Here is a 24126-nt window from a genome sequence, read left to right as displayed (position 1 = left end):
TGCTGAGGCAGTGAAGAGAGTAGTTGAGGAAGATGGGTCCAGGGTGAGGGATCCTAAGAATATCCCTGGGAGTAGAGTGATAGGAATAGCATGTGCTTCAGTAAAGTTGGTTTGTTGGCATTCATGGCCATGGTGGTCAATTATACCGCTGGAATGGAACGTAAAATCACAGAGGATAGATGTTGTGGTGGCAGCTGCAGAGAAGTACTTGGGATTGATTTATTTTATATTTTATTTAACCAGGAAAGGCTCATTGAGATTTAAAAATCTCTTTTTCAAGAGCATCCTGGCCAAGATAGGCAGCACCATTACAAAAATTACAAAAGTCATTACAAAAATTGCAAGGATTTACTGCAGAACAGTTGCAGAGGGTGTTGAGTAGTAGTGTCATGTCCTCCCAGACTGTTGATCTGGAGTAAGATTAGATAGGGTTAAATATTGGAATGTGGTGGTGTGGTTTTTGTTATTATTTTGTGAGGGCTAATAGTTGGCAGGGTAATTTTCCTTTTCCTTTCATAGGTAGACTGTGAAAATCCTCACTCTCCAGTACAGTAGGTAGGTTGTGAATGGCCTCACACTCCAGTACAGTAGGTAGGTTGTGAATGGCCTCACACTCCAGTACAGTAGGTGACGGTGTATGTACCTAAAAGTTGGATGCGATCTGCCAACCAAATCCTAAAGAAGGAGAAGTGACGTCATTGTTATGCGACCAGTGGAGAAATGGCGAGCAACAAAAATAGTGTACTTCTCTCTTCTTTGGCGGAGTATGGCGACGACTCTGAGCCAGATTCCAACCCAGAAACAGGTAGATAATTTACTTTAGCTACGGACATCAGAGCATGTGAGCGGAGTTGAGTGGTTAGAAATCCCGCACATCGCCCATGGAGCAGTGCTTGCGCACCAGCACCCATCTATATGTGTGACCATCTGGGTTTTTAAAGTTTTTAAACCAAACCATATGGATTTGAATGAAAAGTATTCGAATAAACATGAAAATGTGAATGTAAGAAGCGCACATAATTTCAAATAGGCCACATGTCATTAATTAAACGGCATATAAACACTCTAAATAGGTCAGGAGCCAGACAGGAAGCCTAAGAAGGAACGAACATGAATTATTTAGTGTATATTATGTCAAGGTTATAGCCTACGAAGAAATAAATTGTTAAGCATTTGCGAGTGATACGTAATGGGTTGGTTGGGACATAAAGCGCTCAGCATTTAAACAACATTTTGTTGTTACATCATTATAGTCTATAAATTGCCCGTATAGGCTGTGACTTAGAATTAAATACAAATGAAACGAAAAATGACATTAGTACCTTTTCGAATTCATTTTTACAAACACGGGTTTGGTCAGTCTGTGGTCTCAGGCTCATGCGATGGTGCCTGGAGAGCATCAGGCAAGCAGCGGAGAATACCTTCTCTTCACCTGCAAAGCCACTGGGGAGGCTTCACACCCTTTTGGCTACTTGTCAGGCTGGGCAGAGATGCAGAGTTGTGTTTATTTTTCTATAGGTAGGCCTAAAGGTTTTTTAGGCAAAATAACCCAATCAAAACGGAAAGCTCCTTGAACATGGGAATATGGCAGGTCTATTGGGCCAATTATGGTCTATTATTTAGAACAGGGTTCTTCAACTGGCGGCAGGCTGGCCAAATATATTTGGTGCCCCCAAATTATTAGATTGTTTTCACATTTTATTACGACACGCAAAAAGTCCCAAATGCAATGTCCCAAGAAGCAAGTTACTCTACCTAAATAATGCAAAAGTTAAATTTGAACTTAATTCATGAGAGAGAATACGGGAGACAGTCAACTAATAAAGCAGGCAGCAGACCATTTTGTGGTGCTGAAACGTAAAGCTGCACACGATCGTGTGGATGTCGGGTGAGATGGATGTGGTTTTTAATGCGCAGGAAGTCTGACTTGTGAAAGCCGGTTTCATGCGTTCATAGAAGAAAATTAGGACTTGCAGGTGTAAGTTGATCCAAACATTGTTAGCACATAAAATGCACGTTTCTTTATAGTACTGTTTCCCTCTCAGCATGCCACCAAAAAAGCACGCAGGGACTCGGCACTCCTGAGCGCATCCCTGATTTGGCTCGACATCTGGAATTCAATCAGCTCAGTTTGAATTGCGGCTCATCCAGCTAGGGTATCGTTTTCATAGAAAGGCAGGAGTATTCTCCACCTGGGCAGACTGTGAGAGGATCACATACAAATACCCATGGGCATGCTGTAATCTTCAAATCTGGTGGAGAAGTTGTCCCTCAGCTGCTTGATGAAATCTTCCATCACCTCTGTGACAATGCTGCGGCCTGGTACATCTGTCTGTCATTTCGTTAGTGTGCTGAAGTTTAAGTAGCCTTCCAGATGACAAGTCCAAGTCGGACAACTCATTCTTCAGAGTAGAGGCCTCACGTTTTTCCACCATGTACACAACTGTTTTCACTCTAACTTGTAACTGCAGATTTAATCAATTTAAGTGACAGAATATGTCAGCCAAAAAAGTAGTCTTTGTCGCTTGTAGTTAATGCTCTCTGCGTCAGGCCTTTGTCTGGGCAGAAACGCCACTTTGACAGTGCCTCATTCTAAATAAGACACACTGGCTTGGCATTGGTAAAAGATGTTGAGAGGATTGCATATATCTCTGTCCATTCTTCCCAGAAACTTCGATTTTCATTCTCCACCTTTCTTTTGATACTTTCTGAGAGCAAAATTCTCTCTTGCTATCAAGTTAACGTCAACATTCGTTCAGAAAAATTAAAAAGGTAGTGTAGGCTACATAGACCTGTTTTCCTCCAACAATCAACGCATAGAGAAATACTATTTGAATAGAGACCCATTTGATTTTATGAGCGTGATATTATGTTCATCACCGCACTCCCTCGCGTGCTCTTGGTCCTCGTCTTTGTAAGCCACCTTGATTTAGCACTTGTGTTTTATCAGTTTCTTTATGAAAATATTTGGCGAACTCCATGACAGTAGCTAAAGTAAGAGGTTATAGCAACACACAAGTAGACTACAGATGCATGCTGGGCCGGGCGAGAAGACCGACCCTCCAGTCAAGTGTTAGAAATGACCATTTCGGACCCAAATCTGTCTTAACTGAGACGAAAGTGGTTACCCAAAACTCGCATTGTGTAGGCTCAACAATGTTGCTGGCTAGCTACCTAAATACTTTATCGATGTGTTATTGTTTTTCTAATGACCTTTGTCCCACAACACGGTAAACAAACACTGAATTATTCTCGTTATCTAAAACAAGGTGATGTGTGAACCCTGTGCAGAATATAGCTTTCTGTGTGGATGGAAGAGGGGCAAGTCATCAGCCTGCTAACGTTACTACCTAGTATCTGAATGTGGCTCGTCCCGCAACGAGCCATTACTCCACATTCCTCGCTAGATTACAAAAGACGGAATAGTCCGGCACCTTTTATAAATCAGAGTGTTGAATAAACTCTAATTAGATTTTTTTTAACTTGTCCATTTTACGTGATCTAAACTCACTCTACCGGTTGTCCACCAAGTTCATCATTAATATGTTATGCCGTTGGACATTTTAGATAAAATATTGGCAGGTTGTTATTATTATTATTTAAACAAGACTTTTTGAAAAGTTTGCCATCACCTGACTGCATGCTCACACGATATTGAGACTTGCTGAGTTTGTGCAGGCATGGGTTTGCTCATGTTTCAGGTGATAGAAATCAGAAAGCATTACCAGAAAAACGGGTCAATAATACTTTTCTGTGTATGTTTTTGTCAAAAATTTCCAATGACTTAAGAACCAACCAATTTGACAACCAGTAGAGTAAATTCAAATGACAGTTTATTCAATTTACTGCCTATACAAGATGTCGATGAGGTAGAGGCCGACCTAATCTCAGCAAGCTAGCTTGCTATTGGGTCAGGAACCCTGAATGCTGTCATGTTTCCAACCTGATAACCAAGCTCTTTGTTATTCTGCAGAGAGCCATGGAGTCGGTCTGGTGTCAGCTGCCTATGGAGAGGACGACATTAACCGGATTGAGGATGGCGACGACAAGGCATCTGGAGACGAGGACAGCGGGGAAAGCTCCCGTAACTCTGTCGGTTCTCTTTCTCTTTTCAATTTAGTTAGTCTTTTTCACGCAGCACCCTGCTAGAGGTATTTCTCAGTGTGTGTTGGGTCACTCAGGGATGTTTACGCTTTGCATTCTTGTCTTTGTAGGAAATGGATGAGTCAGACGAGGGGGGAGACACAGATGATTATAAGGTATTTGACCCCCCCCCCCGATTGTGGAATGGTTTGGATTTATTTAATGTTTGTTAGGGGGTCATGGGGCTCCCGAGTGGCGCAGTGGTCAAATTCATTGCATCTGTGCAAGAGGCGTAACTGCAGACCCTGGTTCGATCCCGGGCTGTATCACGACCGGCCGTGATCGGTAGTCCCATAGGGTGGCGTTTTAGGGGAGGCCGAGGTAGGCCGTCATTGTAAATAAGAATTTGTTCTTAACTGACTTGCCAAGTTAAACAAAGGTTAATAATAATCAAGATTATCTGTGGGGTGCAAAGAGGTGAAGATTGTTAAAATTCCCTGTATGTGCCACTAGGGGGAGCTGTTGCTCTATTGTATGCTTTGTCTTCATTGGCCAATACTTGAAGTCACTAGCCTTGCTGTCAAGCTACTGCTATCAATGTCTACTGGTTTTAGCCCTCAACAGTTCTACTAATCTAACATATGAAATTATTCTAAGACGGTCAAACCAAGGATAATTTAGCTATTTGAATTTGAAGTACTTAAAAACATATTTAAAAAAAATAATTTATCGAAAAATGATTTGATGAAACATTGAATTTGGCCTTACTGCTATTATCCCATACAAATGCATTGAATAACAGTTTTACTCCATTGAACAAAAATATCGAAAGGAAGTTTGTCGTGAAGTGTCTGTTCTATATCTGAGAGATATAAGAAGGGTCAGGAAACTTTTTTTTTAAACATGAATTTAACCCCTTATGTTTATCTCTAAACTATCTCCATATATACTGTACTTCCATTCATTGTTTAAAACTGATACCGGGGACCTTCAGACTAGGCTTGTGGACATCCTGGAGAAAAACAACCGATAGAAAATCTGATATCTCAAACCTAAAAATGGCTATTCATGAGGATTTGTTTATTACGCCAATTAGATGGAGGGCTAGGTGCTACTCAAACAGAATCATTACAGGGCCACTTTAATAACATAGCATTATGTGTGTGTCTGACATTTGGCTATGCTACGAGGGGCCTATGATCAGGCCCTGGATGCAATTTGTCTGCAGAACTGTAGCATTTCATAACATAGGAAGGGGGGGGGGGACTGGTGAGGTATGTTGTCTTTATGTCAGAGGGAGTGCTTGAGTTGTGGTAAACCGATCCAGAACCTGACAAAGACTAAATCCGTAATGTGTTTTCACTACCAACACCTTGTCTACTCCGTGTCTTCTGATTTGGTCCTGTAGCTACTGTTGCATCAGTGCTGAGACCCACTATTATGAGTAATGTCTTGTCAGCCACACCATTGGCCCCCACTTTGTCCTAAGGCCCGAACTCTGTAACTGTGTGCCCAGTCATATTCGACTGCTACGTCCTTCCTATTGTATCTTACAAGTCATCTAGTGCTGGGTTTAGATGAAGCTAGTTTCTGTAAGGGAGATGTATCTAGCAGTAGGCTCTTGTGTGACTGTTGCACATTGCTTACTGGTAATCTTAAGGGAGTTAAACGCTTAGCAGTTTGTTCAAACACGTCTTCAACTCTCAGCCAAAACTTACTGGTAATAGTTTGTTTGTTGCACAAGCGTTGATTCATCTAGCCACTACTTTCTCCTATCCACACTGCATATGCAATGGCTTTGATTAGATTGAACTGAGAAAATGACATATCTGTGTTAGACGTATCTGTGTGTCAAATAACGGTAATAATAGAATGGATTTATGAAGGTGATTAATTAATTAATTTTTATTTTATTTAACCAGGTAGGCAAGTTGAGAACACCTTTATTTAACCAGGTAGGCAAGTTGAGAACACCTTTATTTAACCAGGTAGGCAAGTTGAGAACACCTTTATTTAACCAGGTAGGCAAGTTGAGAACACCTTTATTTAACCAGGTAGGCAAGTTGAGAACACCTTTATTTAACCAGGTAGGCAAGTTGAGAACACCTTTATTTAACCAGGTAGGCAAGTTGAGAACACCTTTATTTAACCAGGTAGGCAAGTTGAGAACACCTTTATTTAACCAGGTAGGCAAGTTGAGAACACCTTTATTTAACCAGGTAGGCAAGTTGAGAACACCTTTATTCAACCAGGTAGGCAAGTTGAGAACACCTTTATTTAACCAGGTAGGCAAGTTGAGAACACCTTTATTTAACCTGGTAGGCAAGTTGAGAACACCTTTATTTAACCAGGTAGGCAAGTTGAGAACAAGTTCTCATTTACAACTGAGACCTGGCCAAGATAAAGCAAAGCAGTTCGACACATACAACAACACAGAGTTACACATGGAGTAAAACAAACATACAGTCAATAATACAGTAGAAACAAGTCTATATACGATGTGAGCAAATGAGGTGAGATAAGGGAGGTAAAGGCAAAAAAAAAGGCCATGTTGGTGAAGTAAATACAGTGCCTTGCGAAGGTATTCGGCCCCCTTGACCTTTTGCCACATTTCAGGCTTCAAACATAAAGATATAAAACTGTATTTTTTTGTGAAGAATCAACAACAAGTGGGACACAATCATGAAGTGGAACGACATTTATTGGATATTTCAAATTTTTTAACAAATCAAAAACTGAAAAATTGGGCATGCAAAATTATTCAGCCCCTTTACTTTCAGTGCAGCAAACTCTCTCCAGAAGTTCAGTGAGGATCTCTGAATGATCCAATGTTGACCTAAATGACTAATGATGATAAATACAATCCACCTGTGTGTAATCAAGTCTCCGTATAAATGCACCTGCACTGTGATAGTCTCAGAGGTCCGTTAAAAGCGCAGAGAGCATCATGAAGAACAAGGAACACACCAGGCAGGTCCGAGATACTGTTGTGAAGAAGTTTAAAGCCGGATTTGGATACAAAAAGATTTCCCAAGCTTTAAACATCCCAAGGAGCACTGTGCAAGCGATAATATTGAAATGGAAGGAGTATCAGACCACTGCAAATCTACCAAGACCTGGCCGTCCCTCTAAACTTTCAGCTCATACAAGGAGAAGACTGATCAGAGATGCACCCAAGAGGCCCATGATCACTCTGGATGAACTGCAGAGATCTACAGCTGAGGTGGGAGACTCTGTCCATAGGACAACAATCAGTCGTATATTGCACAAATCTGGCCTTTATGGAAGAGTGGCAAGAAGAAAGCCATTTCTTAAAGATATCCATAAAAAGTGTCGTTTAAAGTTTGCCACAAGCCACCTGGGAGACACACCAAACATGTGGAAGAAGGTGCTCTGGTCAGATGAAACCAACATTGAACTTTTTGGCAACAATGCAAAATGTTATGTTTGGCGTAAAAGCAACACAGCTCATCACCCTGAACACAGCATCCCCACAGTCAAACATGGTGGTGGCAGCATCATGGTTTGGGCCTGCTTTTCTTCAGCGGGGACAGGGAAGATGGTTAAAATTGATGGGAAGATGGATGGAGCCAAATACAGGACCATTCTGGAAGAAAACCTAATGGAGTCTGCAAAAGACCTGAGACTGGGATGGAGATTTGTCTTCCAACAAGACAATGATCCAAAACATAAAGCAAAATCTACAATGGAATGGTTCAAAAATAAACATATCCAGGTGTTAGAATGGCCAAGTCAAAGTCCAGACCTGAATCCAATCGAGAATCTGTGGAAAGAACTGAAAACTGCTGTTCACAAATGCTCTCCATCCAACCTCACTGAGCTCGAGCTGTTTTGCAAGGAGGAATGGGAAAAAATGTCAGTCTCTCGATGTGCAAAACTGATAGACATACCCCAAGCGACTTACAGCTGTAATCGCAGCAAAAGGTGGCGCTACAAAGTATTAACTTAAGGGGGCTGAATAATTTTGCACGCCCAATTTTTCAGTTTTTGATTTGTTAAAAAAGTTTGAAATATCCAATAAATGTCGTTCCACTTCATGATTGTGTCCCACTTGTTGTTGATTCTTCACAAAAAATACAGTTTTATATCTTTATGTTTTAAGCCTGAAATGTGGCAAAAGTTCGCAAAGTTCAAGGGGGCCGAATACTTTCGCAAGGCACTGTACAATATAGCAAGTAAAACACTGGAATGTAGATTTGCAGTGGAAGAATGTGCAAAGTAGAGATAGAAATAATGGGGTGCAAAGGAGCAAAATAAATAATACAGTAGGGGGAGAGGTAGTTGTTTGGGCTAAATTGTAGATGGGCTATGTACAGGTGCAGTAATCTGTGAGCTGCACTGACAGCTGGTGCTTAAAGCTAGTGAGGGAGATAAGTGTTTCCAGTTTCAGAGATTTTTGTAGTTCGTTCCAGTCATTGGCATCAGAGAACTGGAAGGAGAGGCGGCCAAAGGAAGAATTGGTTTTGGGGGTGACCAGAGAGATATACCTGCTGGACTGCGTGCTACAGGTGCGTGCTGCTATGGTGACCAGCGAGCTGAGATAAGGGGGGACTTTACCTAGCAGGGTCTTGTAGATGACCTGGAGCCAGTGGGTTTGGCGACGAGTATGAAGTGAGGGCCAGTCAACGAGAGCGTACAGGTCGCAGTGGTGGGTAGTATATGGGGCTTTGGTGACAAAACGGATGGCACTGTGATAGACTGCTTCCAATTTATTGAGTGGAGTGTTGGAGGCTATTTTGTAAATGACATCGTCGAGGATCGGCAGGATGGTCATTTATAGAGCAGGATGTATATGGTGGGGTACCTTTATTCTGGCCTGCTCTCTTTAGAGGGACCAGGAGTGGACTACTACCACACACTAGGAGAACCATGATAGAACCATGATGGAACCAACACATCCTTTCTTTATAGGGACCAGGAGTGGACTACTGCCACACACTAGAAGAACCATGATGGAACCAACACACCCTCTCTTTATAGGGACCAGGAGTGGACTACTGCCACACACTAGAAGAACCATGATGGAACCAACACATCCTCTCTTTAGAGGGACCAGGAGTGGACTACTGCCACACACTAGAAGAACCATGATGGAACCAACACATCCTCTCTTTATAGGGACCAGGAGTGGACTACTGCCACACACTAGAAGAACCATGATGGAACCAATACACCCTTTCTTTAGAGGGACCAGGAGTGGACTACTACCACAGACTAGAAGAACCATGATAGAACCAACACTCCTTCTCTCCTTGGTCAATGAGAAAGTAGTGGGGTGGAAAGCGATGGGTAGGAGGGGTTGTCACCAAATGTGTCACATTTGTCTCTTGATCGTGTCAGGGACCTTGGAGAAAGAGTGGGGGTTGTTTGATTGTTTCTTGCCCCCTCTCTACCCCCGTGACCTGTGTTTTTGCCCATAGTGAATATGCAGTAACCCAGAATAATGTCAGTTTGGCTGTGCTGTTAGTTCTGTTGCTGTCGTTTCCTCTCTGGCTGAAAGTGCCATTCCTTACAGTGAGATGGGGGTAGGGGGGGGACCTCTGGTAACCACACCCCTTCCTGGGTCCTCTTGTTCCTATTTAGTTTGTTCCTCGGGCCCTCTTCATGACAATTCTTGGATGTGTCCATGCAATTGCTAGGTGACTGGGTGGCAGAATGTGTATGTGTTCCAGTGAATAAGAGCACTGTTCCTTTCTGCCAAACCTCTGTTATGCTCCAAGTTCTGGCAAAGACGGGACATATTTTAGAAGCAGCTCAGATTGCCCCACCTCCTGCCAAGCCCCTGTTTTCACTAGAAAACTCTGGGGGAAGTAGAAAAAGGTCTCATTGCCGAAACCCTGAAGTATCCCTTTTAAGGCCCACCTCAGAGGAAGTTGCTGCACCTATTTAGAGTACTTCCTGTCCTAGAGCAGAAATTGTCATTTAGGTTCCACCTCGAAGACTGTAACGTAACAAAATGATACAGAAGGCACTGCATCAATGCATTGTCTAAATTGCACAGCTATGTATGCCTTTACAACCAGTGTTTGTGATTGCTGTGCTGGTAGGTTGCAATTAATCCCAGCCCTTAAACTAAACGTAGGCATGAAAATAATTTGCGCATAAGACTCACGAAAACATCCGAAGTCAGACATTTAGATTTGGCACTTCAAGCCCAAATATATCATACTTTGACTAAAACTTATTGACTTTCATCATTGTGCTCTGGACATCGTCTTTCAGCTCAAAAAGGTGGATTTCTACTGGTATGGACATTTTAACAAGATGTTGAACTGGTATGGGCATTTTAACAAGATGTAGAACTGGTATGGACATTTTTAACAAGATGTAGAACTGGTATGGGCATTTTAACAAGATGTAGAACTGGTATGGGCATTTTAACAAGATGTAGAACTGGTATGGGCATTTTAACAAGAAGATAGATAACTGGTATGGACATTTTAACAAGATGTATAACTGGTGTAATTGACAGTACATCAACATCGACAGCAGCTGCGATGTTATGCTTCCTGGAGATCCAGGACAGTCCGTGGTTCTGTGAGTGATGTGAACCCCCCCTCCCCCCCTTCTGTGTGTTTTCCTGCAGGAGATCCCAGAGGCAGAGAGGAGAGACCCCAATGAGCTGGTCGGTGAGTGTATATATACACACACACACAGACAAACCATGCTTTTGGTTTGACTTAATGAGTAACTGATGTGGATGGGAGTTCAGTAAGTCTTTGTCTTCAGACTGGGTAATTCAGCTTGTAAATGAGTCATCTGGTAAAACCATTTGAATTCAATCATTTTGACAGCATCGCTTTTGATTTTAAACCAAACTTTCCCGTACGTATCTGCCCATGGAAGAAGTGGTCAGAAAGGGGACTTTTATGCCATAACATTGAGGAGATAAAGGTGATCAGAGTTGACCCATTTTGCATACTCCACCATACCATGAGACTTCCATGTCTTCATCTCTGGAATATAATAGTTGTGTTTGATATCATTTAAAAGCTTACCAACAAGGTTGTCTATTTGATCATTTCCATCATCTTTTTTTAAATGTCATTTTTTAAATTATTTTTTTTACCTTTAACGTCAATTATCTAAAACCTGTACAGATTTTTTTTCATATTGGAATATGTTGTAGCCTAGACCCTATTTTCCATCTGACGTTTTTGAGTTGTGCCCACCATTGGTTGAGACACAACATGCTCTTAACCCAACAAGTCCCACTCATTTTAAACATTGCGTGTTTTTAATTTAAAAAAACATTTTTACCTTTTATTTTACTAGGCAAGTCAGTTAAGAACAAATTCTTATTTTCAATGACGGCCTAGGAACAGTGGGTTAACTGCCTGTTCAGGGGCAGAACGACAGATTTGTACCTTGTCAGCTCAGGGATTTGAACTTGCAACCTTTTGGTTACTAGTCCAACACTCTAACCACTAGGCTACCCTGCCGCCCAGTATTTTAGCTACAGACTTCTGGATTGTACCATTGTATTTGCCTATTTCTTCTGCACCCGTAGATACCAACTATTAGTATGTGTGATTAACAGAGGTTAAGCTCCAGTGGTGTTTGAGACGAGGGCGGATCCCGAAGGGTCCCAGGGCTGGGTCTTTTTTTTTTACAAAAACGTCTGCAAAGTCAGAATGATTTGAGCTACAAACTATTGATAGCTATTTGGAAGCTGAGACTCTCATGTGCACTCACATGTAACACAAGAGTCGTTAGACGGTAAGTTTTTTTCTAAATAGAAGATCATAGGAAATCCCAGGACATGGTGTCTATAATACTGTAATAAGCTCACATAGTTGCTGTCACACGATTTTAGCTGGTACATTTACTACCACAAAGATGGCACCCAGTCCACCCACCGTCAAATGTCAACTTAAATGGTCATGTCTATTCTATTATCTATATGTCTATGATTTCAATAGGTTTCCTATGGAGGATTGACAGTATCATTTTTAAAACAACAGATATTTCCTTTTCAAGTCAACATTCTCTGATGTGTGGCCCTCCAACCATTTTTGTGGTACCTTTTTTGAAAGTAGAAGTTTTTCGATTTTTGTACATTTATCAGCCTAAACATGACACCCACCCTGTATTCAAGAGTGTCTCAACTGATGGCGGGCACAGCACAAATACCTTAGATGATGTAAAATAGGGTCTAGGCTACATGTTTTTTGATCATTTGCTATAATTGTTCATTGACGGTGTGTGTTCAGAGCAGGAAAGAACACAGTGCTTCATTAGGCCATTAAACAGTAGTACCAATCAGTGGTTGAAACCCAAATCATTTTCCAATCGTTCCTTTTTAAACTTCTGAAATCACAACTTTTTATTTAGCTCAACATTAAATTACTTCACCAATCATGCAGTGCGGATAGAGCAGCTTGCTATGGAACAGGCAAGCTACAGATCAGTGAGTTGTTTACATGTGTGATGGAAGGACAAGTGTTGGCCGTGAGATGAAACTGACATTTTGCGGGTTGGGAGAGAGGTGGCTTGGCATCTTGTGATGACATGCATTATCTGAAATAGGCTCACAGAATTATATCTACGGAGGAGCAGCTTCTATGAAGGAACTTTTGAATGTCTTTGAACTTGGAGTTGACTTAACATTGGACCAGAGAGGGGCAGGTAGCCTACACACACACTGGCAAAGATTTCCAGCTGGCAGGCAGACTCTGGAAGAAGTTTCTGATTGACAGAGGGAGGGCTTTACATAGGCGCTTTGTTGCATTGTTTTTGTGGGACTGGGGGAAAAATAAGCCCAGAACTTAAAATAATGTGAACCGATTCTCATGCTTTTCAAATAACTTTTCCGGGAACATTATAGATCACTTTCGTTCCCGGTTCTGATTCTGTTCCTTGAAAAATATGTTATTGTTCTGTTCCCTGAACCGGTTCCAACCCCTGCTACCTATCACACACTCTACTGTGTGTGTGTGTGTGTTTTACTGTCTCTTATAGTGTGTGTATATGTGTCAGAGAGGGAAACTGTGTGTACACAGGTACGACCCCACATCCAGGTGCCAAATTTCACACACATGATGTAATACAACACTAATCTCCCGTGTCACGCCCAAACTCTACTTTATGGGAGAGAGGATGGATGTGTATGGTAGTTATGTTTGACCATTTGGAGAGGTCTGAATACCTACCTATAACTAAGATCAAAGTTTGTTTGTCACCTGTGCCGAATACAACAAGTGTAGACCTTAGAGTGAAATCCTTACTTACAGGCTCTAAACAACAGTGCAATTTCTAAGTAAAAAAAATATATTAGGTGAACAATAGATAAGTAAAGAAATAGAAACAACAGTAAAAAAGACTGAAAAATAACAGTAGCGAGGCTGTATACAGGCACCGGTTAGTCGGGCTAATTGAGGTAGTATGTACATGTTGGTATGGTTAAAGTGACTATGCATATATGATGAACAGAGAGTAGCAGTAGCATAAAAGAGGGGGTGGTGGGTGGCGGGACACAATGCAGATAGCCCGATTAGCCAATGTGTGGGGGCACCGGTTGGTCGGGCTAATTGAAGTAGCATGTACATGAATGTATAGTTAAAGTGACTATGCATATATGATAAACAGAGAGTAGCAGCAGCGTAAAAGAGGGGTGGGGGTGGGGGCACACAATGCAAATAGTCTGGGTAGATATTTGATTACCTGTTCAGAAGTCTTATGGCTTGGGGGTAAAAACTGTTGAGAAGCCTTTTGGTCCTAGACTTGGCGCTCCGGTACCGCATACCATGCGGTAGTAGAGAGAACAGTCTATGACTGGGGTGGCTGGGGTCTTTGACAATTTCTAGGGCCTTCCTCTGACACCGCCTGGTGTAGAGGTCCTGGATGGCAGGCAGTTTAGCCCCAGTGATGTACTGAGCCTTACGCACTACCCTCTGTAGTGCCTTGTGGTCGGAAGCCGAGCAGGTGTCGTACCAGGCAGTGATAGAACCAGTCAGGATGCTCTCAATGTTGCAGCTGTAGAACCTTTTGAGGATCTCAGGACCCATGCCAAATCTTTTTAGTTTCCTGAGGGGGAATAGGCTTTGTCGTGCCCTCTTCACGACTGTCTTGGTGTGTTTGGACCATTCTAGTTTTTTGGTGATGTTGACACCAAGGAACTTGAAGCTCTCAACCTGCTCCACTACAGCCCCATCGATGAGAATGGGGGCGTGCTCGGGCCTCCTTTTCCTGTAGTCCACAATCATCTCCTTAGTTTTGGTTATGTTGAGGGAGAGGTTGTTATTCTGGCACCACCCGGCCAGGTTTTTGACCTCTTCCCTATAGGCTGTCTCATTGTTGTCGGTGATCAGGCCTACCACTGTTGTGTTGTTAGCTAACTTAATGATGGTGTTGGAGTCGTACCTGGCCACGCAGTCGTGGGTGAACAGGGAGTACAGGTGGGGACTGAGCACACACCCCTGAGGGGCTCCAGTTTTGCAGTGCGGCTTGGTTGGGTTGTGTATCGGAGGACGCATGACTTTCAACCTTCGTCTCTCCCGTGCCCGTACAGGAGTTGTAGCGATGAGACAAGATAGTAACTACTAAACAATTGGATACCACGAAATTGGGGAGAAAAAGGGGTAAAATTAAAAAAATTAAAAAAGGAAGTCCAGGATCCAGTTGCAGAGGGAGGTGTTTAGTCCCAGGATCCTTAGCTTAGTGATGAGCTTTGAGGGTACTTTGGTATTGAACTCTGAGCTGTAGTCAATGAATAACATTCTCACATAGGTGTTCCTTTTGTCCAGGTGGGAAAGGGCAGTGTTGAGTGCAACTTTCCCCCCCTATTTTCGGATCCATCCGTCATCTCTGACATATTTTGGGTCGTATTTGTTCCACCTGAAATCCGAATCGCCAAAACAATTCTGCACCCGGGTATTGATTTTCCCAAAAAAATGGGATCTGTGAACACCTCTAGCTTGAGGTAGGCCTAGTCAGAGTTGATCATATTGGGATGGGACCTCTTGTGGTTTAGAGAGCTGTGATTCAGACCGCTGTCTGCTATGTTCCTGTTACCTCACACACACTGTGTTCATGTAAAGCATGCTAGGGCGTATGACTCGTCTGACTCAGTATGGTATTTTCTACTGCTCATTAGTGTGCTTGCAGCCAAGTGCATATTTGTGTTTAGTGTGTTGTCACTGAGTACATCATGACTCTGTAATGGTGTGTGTGTCTCGTGTCGTGTCGTGTGTGTGTGTGTCGTGTGCACAGTCCTGTTGGTGCAGTTAGCCAGTAGGAGAGGGTAACGCCCTACCCCTCCCTATAGGGGTTTGTCATACCCCTCTCACCTACAGACAACGCAGGATGCAGTGGGGAGGAGAGAGGAGGGAGAAAGGAGAGGGTAATTCCCTACCCCTCCCTATAGGGGTTTGTCATACCCCTCTCACCTACAGACAAGGCAGGATGTGGTGGGGAGGAGAGAGGAGGGTGAGAGGAGAGGGTAACGCCCTACCCCTCCCTATAGGGGTTTGTCATACCCCTCTCACCTACAGACAAGGCAGGATGCGGTGGGGAGGAGGGGGAGAGGAGAGGGTAACGCCCTACCCCTCCCTATAGGGGTTTGTCATACCCCTCTCACCTACAGACAAGGCAGGATGCAGTGGGGAGGGGAGAGGGTAGGTCAAGCAGGGTAGTGTGAGGGTTCGGGGTTTGCTTTTGTTTCCACATTAGCATCAAACAAGACGAGAGAGAAGTTTGAAAATAAAGAAGAGAGTAAAGAGATTGAGGGGAGGGGGAGTGAGCCTGGAATGTATTGGGTACATAGAGGAGCTTGTTGCCTACACACCATAGTGTATGTGACCTACGATACAGGCTAAAGGAGAACGTCTGCGGTGTCGTGGTCCTAGAGGTTTAACTGATAGAAATGTTTTCATCTAAATTCACGCTCAGTCTTGTACCTTACTTATCTGTTCTCACACGCAAAGTTTACACACATTTTTGCTCAACCATTTAAAGCCTGTGATAGATTGACAGTGCTGAGTGACTGTAAAGTGCCCTCCCACTGATGAGATTTTAGACTGAAGGATGCTTGGCCTGGAGTCAGAGAGAGAAAGAAAGAAAGAAAGAAAGAAAGAAAGAAAGAAAGAAAGAAAGAAAGAAAGAAAGAAAGAGGAGAGAAAGGAGGGAAGAGTTTGAAAAAAGGGCATCCTCTCTTCTCTACACAAGCCCCAACATACCCTCCCCACACCTGACTGGGTGTGGTAAATAAGTTTCATACCAGGACCAGATGGTCCTGAACACCTCACACGCATGCAGAACAACCTTCAATTCAGAATTCCGTTGAACAAGTTGATTCAACACTCTCGTTTTACAGACATGATTTCTGGGTTCACCTCTAAAGAATGTAGCTACTAGACTGTCTGTAGTCTGATCTCCTGATTGGTTATTTTTCTGTGTTTCTGCCCCAGCTCTGTTCTCAGAGAAAGTGAGGAACATGTCACCTGACAAGATCCGGATCCCCCCTGAACCACCAGGACGCTGCTCCAGTCACCTACAGGTACTCACAGCCCTACTTACCTGTATCAGTCACCTACAGGTACTCACAGCCCTACTTACCTGTATCAGTCACCTACAGGTACTCACAGCCCTACTTACCAGTCACCTACAGGTACTCACAGCCCTACTTACCTGTATCAGTCACCTACAGGTACTCACAGCCCTACTTACCTGTATCAGTCACCAGGTACAGGTACTTCATCAGTCCCTACAGGTACTCACAGCCCTACTTACCTGTATCAGTCACCTACAGGTACTCACAGCCCTACTTACCTGTACCAGTCACTACAGGTACTCACAGCCCTACTTACCTGTATCAGTCACCTACAGGTACTCACAGCCCTACTTACCTGTACCAGTCACCTACAGGTACTCACAGCCCTACTTACCTGTACCAGTCACCTACAGGTACTCACAGACCTACTTACCAGTCACCTACAGGTACTCACAGCCCTACTTACCTGTACTTACAGGCACTCACAGCCCTACTTACCTGTATCCGTCACCTACAGGTACTCACAGCCCTACTTACCTGTACCAGTCACCTAAACTGCTGAGCTATATGACTAGCTATCATTCTTGCATACCTGTGCAATTCCTATTTGTCTAAAAGGGTCTGGTCACCTGTTTTAAACAACCATCACTTGCACATTTGTCACACTGGCCTACAGCACCTCCAATTTAGCAGTGACCCAGTAAGCTCTCTGTCAACACGTAGTAGACTGCTGGAGGAGGACAGGTAGGTGTATGGTGTACTGGAGGGAGGACAGGTAGGTGTATGGTGTACTGGAGGGAGGACAGGTAGGTGTATGGTGTACTGGAGGGAGGACAGGTAGGTGTATGGTGTACTGGAGGGAGGACAGGTAGGTGTATGGTGTACTGGAGGGAGGACAGGTAGGTGTATGGTGTACTGGAGGGAGGACAGGTAGGTGTATGGTGTACTGGAGGGAGGACAGGTAGGTGTATGGTGTACTGGAGGGAGGACTAGGGGAGGGAGGACAGGTAGGTGTATGGTGTACTGGAGGGAGGACAGGTAGGTGTATGGTGTACTGGAGGGAGGACAGGTAGGTGTATGGTGTACTGGAGGGAGGACAGGTAGGTGTAGGTGTACTGGAGGGAGGACAGGTAGGTGTATGGTATACTGGAGGGAGGACAGGTAGGTGTATGGTGTACTGGAGGGAGGACAGGTAGGTGTATGGTGTACTGGAGGGAGGACAGGTAGAGGTGTAGGGTCTACTGTAGGGAGGACAGGTAGGTGTATGGTGTACTGTAGGGAGGACAGGTAGGTGTATGGTGTACTGTAGGGAGGACAGGTAGAGGTGTAGGGTCTACTGTAGGGAGGACAGGTAGAGGTGTAGTGTCTACTGTAGGGAGGACAGGTAGGTGTAGGGTCTACTGTAGGGAGGACAGGTAGGTGTATGGTGTACTGGAGGGAGGACAGGTAGGTGTAGGGTCTACTGTAGGGAGGACAGGTAGGTGTATGGTGTACTGTAGGGAGGACAGGTAGGTGTATGGTGTACTGTAGGGAGGACAGGTAGAGGTGTAGGGTCTACTGAGGGAGGACAGGTAGGTGTAGGGTGTAGGGAGGACAGGTAGGTGTATGGTGTACTGGAGGGAGGGAGGACAGGTAGGTGTATGGTGTACTGTAGGGAGGTAGGTGTATGGTGTACTGGAGGGAGGGAGGGGAGGGGAGTGTACAGGTAGGTGTATGGTGTACTGGAGGGAGGGAGGACAGGTAGGTGTATGGTGTACTGGAGGGAGGGAGGGAGGACAGGTAGGTGTATGGTGTACTGGAGGGAGGACAGGTAGGTGTATGGTGTACTGGAGGGAGGGAGGGAGGACAGGTGAAGGTGTAGGGTCTACTGTAGGGAGGACAGGTAGGTGTATGGTGTACTGGAGGGAGGACAGGTAGGTGTATGGTGTACTGGAATTGGGCTGGGTATGAGATAAACACTGGTTTCCAGGTAGTACATTTCCTCTCCTGCCAATGCCTGAGCTTCGTTCAATGCCAGCTGCCAGACAAGCAGCATTCTGCAGTTGTTGGTAAATGTTCCACAATGTTCTGCTGGAGAGCAGAGTCCTCCAGTGAGAGAATAACATCAACATGCAGGGAAAGACCAGCAGGTCATCTCACAGTGGTCAACACTCTGTCACAGTCCACAATCCTCCTCTCTCGACCATCTCTCGGACTCTGGTCCGACGTTTTCCTCATAAATAAGTTATCATTCCTATGTAGACATTGCCATTATGCACAGATCTAGGATCTAGCGTTTCCTCCCCAAATCTTAGCCCGATCCGTAAGGGAGAAGTCTGCCAAACTTGGTGAAGTGAATGTAACTCTCGTTGGGGCAGGTGAGGGTGTGGCTGACTGACTGAGTGAACAGTTCAGCACCGTATAGTGTTGCCTCAGGGTGCGAACACACCCTAACATCCCTCTATCTAGTGAATCAGTGATGATGAATCACTATCTGGATATCCCTCACCTCAGGCTATCTAACACCAGCACACACACACACACACACAGGAAGGGGACTGTTTGACACGGGGCCCATGCGGAGCCAGGGTTTAGTCTGTCTTGTGTTTAGTACAAGCTCATCATTTTGAACAGCCGTCACTACCCTTGTCTCTCCGAAGAAGAGCTTTTCAACACTTCCGTTGTGCGAGTACTTGGGCCAATTGAACTGACTGTTCTGAGTACTGTAGATACAGTAGTGTCATTACGTTCCAATCCTCCACCTTGTCCGTTTTAATGATCATTTATCATAGTGGATCCCCCAGGCTCCAGTTGTCTGGCCCGGCTCGCTGGTTACCAAATATTTCCCTGAGGTATTAGGAACCTGTATTAGGGCGGCAGGGTAGCCTAGTGGTTAGAGTGTTGGACTAGTAACCGGAAGGTTGCAAGTTCAAATCCCCGAGCTGACAAGGTACAAATCTGTCGTTCTGCCCCTGAACAGGCAGTTAACCCACTGTTCCTAGGCCGTCATTGAAAATAAGAATTTGTTCTTAACTGACTTGCCTAGTTAAATAAAGGTTAAAAAAAATTTAAAAACTTTCCTAGTGGAAATTTAACTCCTGTGTTACATATCAGATATGTTGGTTTTCTATCAACAGGTGAAGATCCAGAAGCTGTATGAGAAGAATCTACATGGAGACTTAGACACAAACAACCACATTCAGAGGAAGAAAGAGTTCAGGAATCCCAGGTACACACACACACACACACACACACAGATTCCTAGAGTTACGATCCTATCGATGATACAGACGTTGCTTTTCCAGATACATTTGTTGACATGTCTTTGTGTCTATCCAGTATCTATGAGAAACTCATCCAGTTCTGTAGCATAGATGAACTGGGAACCAACTACCCTAAAGACATGTTTGATCCTCACGGCTGGCCAGAGGACTCTTACTATGAGGCACTGGGTAAGGAGGTCATTGGTGGCTGTGTGTGCTTGCCAGTCAGTCCTATCAACTGAACAGTTTTTCTTCTCTCCCTGCAGCCAAAGCTCAGAAATTAGAGATGGATAAACTGGAGAAAGCCAAGAAGGACAAGACGAAGGTGAGGACCACAGGCGTTTTAGTTGCCTTGAAGAGGTAATATAAATTACAATGCACACGTTTTTAACCCCCCTCAACAAAACTAACCTGCGCCTTCCTTCTAACCCCATGCTCAATCTCTGTTAAACCTGTACAGAGAACATAGCTTTTCCAACGCTATACGTTTACTGCGCTCCTGTTTTACTAATCACAGACAGGGCTGTTCTGTAATCAGTCTGTGCGTCAGGGGCATGTTGCCACAGACTGCCTGTACTTTATGTTCAAGTATCCTGCCAAGAGATTAAGTGTCACCACAACAGCCCGACAGCACCACCCAGCCCAGCCCTCTGCAGTACGGGTGTGATGGTGTTTTGTCTTCTCTCTCCTAGATTGAGTTTGTGACGGCCACTAAGAAGGGCAGCAACCCCACCAACGCAGCAGTTCCCACAACCAATACGGCTGCTAGTACCGTGACAGGTACACACAACTACAGAGCCTTCAGAAAGTATTCAGACCCCTTGACTTATTCCACATTTAGTTGTGTTTACAGTCCCCAGACTATAGACAAGAGAACCCCTCCCCCACTATAGAAACATTATCTTTCCTGATTTTTAGAGTGACCTTCCTAAAAGAGAGGGGAAAAAACGGTTTTATCTGGTTCCCTTTTCTCAACCTTTCTTTCCATTTCAATTCGAAAAGCTTTATTTACATGGGAAACACATGTTAACATTGCCAAAGCAAGTGAAATAGATCATAAACAAATGTGAAGTAAAACATGAACAGTAAACATTACACTCACAGAAGTTCCAAAAGAATAAAAGACATTTCAAATGTCATATTATGTATATATACAGTCAAAAGACAAAAATAAATTAACATAAATATGGGTTTTATTTACAATGGTGTTTGTTGTTCACTGGTTCCCATTTCTTCTGGCAACAGGTCACAAATCTTGCTGCAGTGATGTCACATTGTGGAATTTCACCCAATAGATATGGGAGTTTATCAAAATTGTATTTGTTTTCAAATTCTTTGTGGGTCTGTGGAATCTGAGGGAAATATGTCTCTCTAATATGGTCATACATTTGTCAGGAGGTTAGGAAGTGCAGCTCAGTTTCCACCTCATTTTGTGGGCAGTGTGCACATAGCCTGTCTTCTCTTGAGAGCCAGGTCTGCCTTCGGTGGCCTTTCTCAATAGCAAGGCTATGCTCACTGAGTCTGTACATAGTCAAAGCTTTCCTTAAGTTTGGGTCAATCACAGTGGTCAGGTATTCTGCCACTGTGTACTCTCTGTTTAGGACCAAATAGCATTCTAGTTTGCTCTGTTTTTTTTTGTAAATTCTTTCCAATGTGTCAAGTAATTATCCTTTTGTTTTCTCATGATTTGGTTTGGTCTAATTGTTGCTCTGTGGGGTGTGTTTGTGTTTGTGAACAGAGCCCCAGGACCAGCTTGCTTAGGGGACTCTTCTCCAGGTTAATCTCTCTGTAGGTGATGGCTTTGTTATGGAAGGTTTGGGAATCGCTTATTTTTAGTTGGTTTTAGCATTTAACGGCTCTTTTGTGGATTTTGATAATTAGCGGTTATCGGCCTAATTCTGCTCTGCATGCATTATTTGGTGTTTTACTTTGTACATGGAGGATATTTTTGCATAATTCTGCATGCAGAGTCTCAATTTGGTGTTTGCCCCATTTTGTGAGCTCTTGGTTGGTGAGTTGACCCCAGACCTCACAACCATGAAGGGCAATGGGTTCCATAACCGGTTCAAGTATGTTTAGCCAGATCCTAATTGGTATGTTGAATGTTATGTTCCTTTTGATGGCATTGAAGGCCCGTCGTCTTGCCTCATCTCTCAGATCGTTCACAGCTTTGTGGAAGTTACCTGTGGCGCTGATGTTTAGGCCAAATCAAATGTATTTATAAATCCCTTACATCAGCTGATATCTCAAAGTGCTGTACAGATACCCAGCCGAAAACCCCAAACAGCAAGCAATGCAGGTGTAGAAGCACGGTGGCTAGAAAAAACTCCCTAGGAAGAAACCTAGAGAGGAACCAGGCTCTGAGAACGCGAGAGAGCGAGGATGTGATCAGGGAGAGAGGAGTGATCAGTCTTTGGTTCCAAATATTGGGGAATAAGTGCTAAGGATGAGTTTTAAGTATTGCCAATTGTAATTTCTGGACTATATATTTTATCATTTCATTTAGGATACTATCAACACCACAGCATACCCCCTGAGTCTCTCCCTTTCTCTCTCTCTCCCGCTCTCTACCCGCTCTCTCGCTCTCTTCTCGCTCTCTTCTCGCTCTCTCTCGTTATCTCACTCCCGCTCTCCCTCCCGCGCTCTCTCCCGTTCCCGCTCTCTCCCGTTCTCGTTCCCTCCCGTTCCCGCTCTCTCCCGTTCCCGCTCTCTCCCGTTCCCGCTCTCTCCCGTTCCCGCTCTCTCCCGTTCCCGCTCTCTCCCGTTTCCTCCCGCTCTCTCCCGTTTCCTCCCGTTCCCTCCCGTTCCCGCTCTCTCCCGTTCCCGCTCTCTCCCGTTTCTCTCCCGTTTCCTCCCGCTCTCTCCCGCTCTCTCTCTTTCCCGCTCTCTCCCGCTCTCTCCCGTTCCCGCTCTCTCCCGTTCCCGCCTCTCCCGTTCCCGCCCTCTCCCGTTCTCGCCTCTCCCGTTTCCTCCCGCTCTCTCCCGTTTCCTCCCGCTCTCTCCCGTTCTCACTCTCGCCTTCTCCCGTTTCCTCCCGCTCTCTCCCGTTTCCTCCCGCTCTCTCCCGTTTCCTCCCGCTCTCTCCCGTTCCCGCTCTCTCCTGCTCTCGCTCTCTCATTCTCGCTCTCTCTCTCATTCTCCCTATCCTCCCTCCCTCACCAGAAGCTCAGAAGAGGAAGAGTAAGTGGGACTCTGCGGTGCCCGTGACCCTGGCCCAGCCCGCCCTGCTCACTACCACGGCAACCCTGCCAGCGGTTGTCTCCGTGACGACCACCGCCAGCGGAACCAAGACCACTGTAATCTCTGCCGTAGGCACCATCCTGAAGAAAGCCAAGCAGTGAACAGGGAGGAAGTGTGTGTTTTTGGATGGATGAGAGGATAGAAGAGAGGATGGATGGATGAGAACGTGTGTTAGCGAGAGAAGTGTGTTAGGGTGTATGGTCCTGTGTGACTGTATTGTTTCAGAGAGAATGTCTTCCCGACAATATAGAACATTTCTATATTCATCATCAGCCATACAAGACTTCTGCATCTCTCCTTCTGTTTCTGGGATGTTTGATCTACAGGTCAATGGACTCCATCCTGACTTGAGATTTATTTATATCAATGTGAGATTCCTCTTTCATCCAGCTCTCCAGTGAGCACTCTGTTGAAGTTATGCATTGATCTGTTTTGTGTTTGTCAGCAAGAAACTGAGTTTAGATGTTAGCTTAAAGACTGTCCGTTGGAAAACCATCCTACCTAGGAAGTAACCTAGTTATGGCGTAAGTTACTAGTCTCATGTCTGAAACTCGAAGAGTTAGTCTCTCACTTCCCATCCTCCAGTAAAGTGGTTTCTACCCACCTGTTATGGTAACGTATATATTTGTATTATATCTGGGCTGTGTTTTGACCATGTACTGGAATGTGGTCTAGTGAAGATGAAAGAGGAATACTCAGACTATGGATATTTGCATCAATGTTCTTTGCCTCATTTAATTTTATTTTAAATGGCCTATTGGAAGAGCTTAGGGGGAATCCTTTTTTACAAATGTACATATATATTGCTGCTGATGATGGTATGATCAATAAAACAAACGTCATACTGCTTTTTCAATCGGCGTCCGTTCTTGTACACTTGTCTTGGCTTCAATAACATGTCTTTCATACATAATCTAAGATAATAGTATTTTTTTTAATCATATTTATTTTCATACTGTTCTCTGGATAAATATTTTGAAAGTTCTGTCCAGAAATGAAGGGATTGTTTTGTGTTTGTGTTCCAGTACTATTGACTTCAGCCACTGGCTT

At 44.2% G+C, this 24126-nt stretch overlaps 1 protein-coding gene across 3 annotated transcripts; it reads left to right on the top strand.

Annotated features, from left to right (window-relative positions):
* Window positions 1-675: 675 nt before the first annotated feature.
* Window positions 676-23932, top strand: LOC112223376 (SAP30-binding protein). Of its 3 annotated transcripts, XM_042305581.1 has the most exons (12): window positions 676-805; window positions 1957-1962; window positions 3971-4092; window positions 4215-4259; window positions 10691-10733; window positions 16512-16600; window positions 19711-19802; window positions 19913-20025; window positions 20103-20161; window positions 20529-20616; window positions 21575-21624; window positions 22999-23136. In XM_042305581.1, the coding sequence occupies exons 1-11, from the start codon at window positions 721-723 to the stop codon at window positions 21595-21597; spliced, it is 765 nt and encodes a 254-aa protein (XP_042161515.1). In that variant the 5' UTR covers window positions 676-720; the 3' UTR covers window positions 21598-21624; window positions 22999-23136. The 3 variants fall into 3 exon arrangements, with proteins under 3 accessions (XP_042161515.1, XP_042161513.1, XP_042161514.1); XM_042305579.1 differs by lacking the exon at window positions 21575-21624 and having other exon boundaries at window positions 22999-23932; XM_042305580.1 differs by lacking the exons at window positions 1957-1962; window positions 21575-21624 and having other exon boundaries at window positions 682-805; window positions 3974-4092; window positions 22999-23932.
* The last annotated feature ends 194 nt before the right edge of the window (window positions 23933-24126 follow it).

This window comes from Oncorhynchus tshawytscha, linkage group LG24, assembly GCF_018296145.1.
Source record: "Oncorhynchus tshawytscha isolate Ot180627B linkage group LG24, Otsh_v2.0, whole genome shotgun sequence".
NCBI classification, from domain to species: domain Eukaryota; kingdom Metazoa; phylum Chordata; class Actinopteri; order Salmoniformes; family Salmonidae; genus Oncorhynchus; species Oncorhynchus tshawytscha.
The sequence above is the reverse complement of the archived record's forward strand: the minus strand, read 5'-3'. Positions and strand labels throughout refer to the sequence as shown.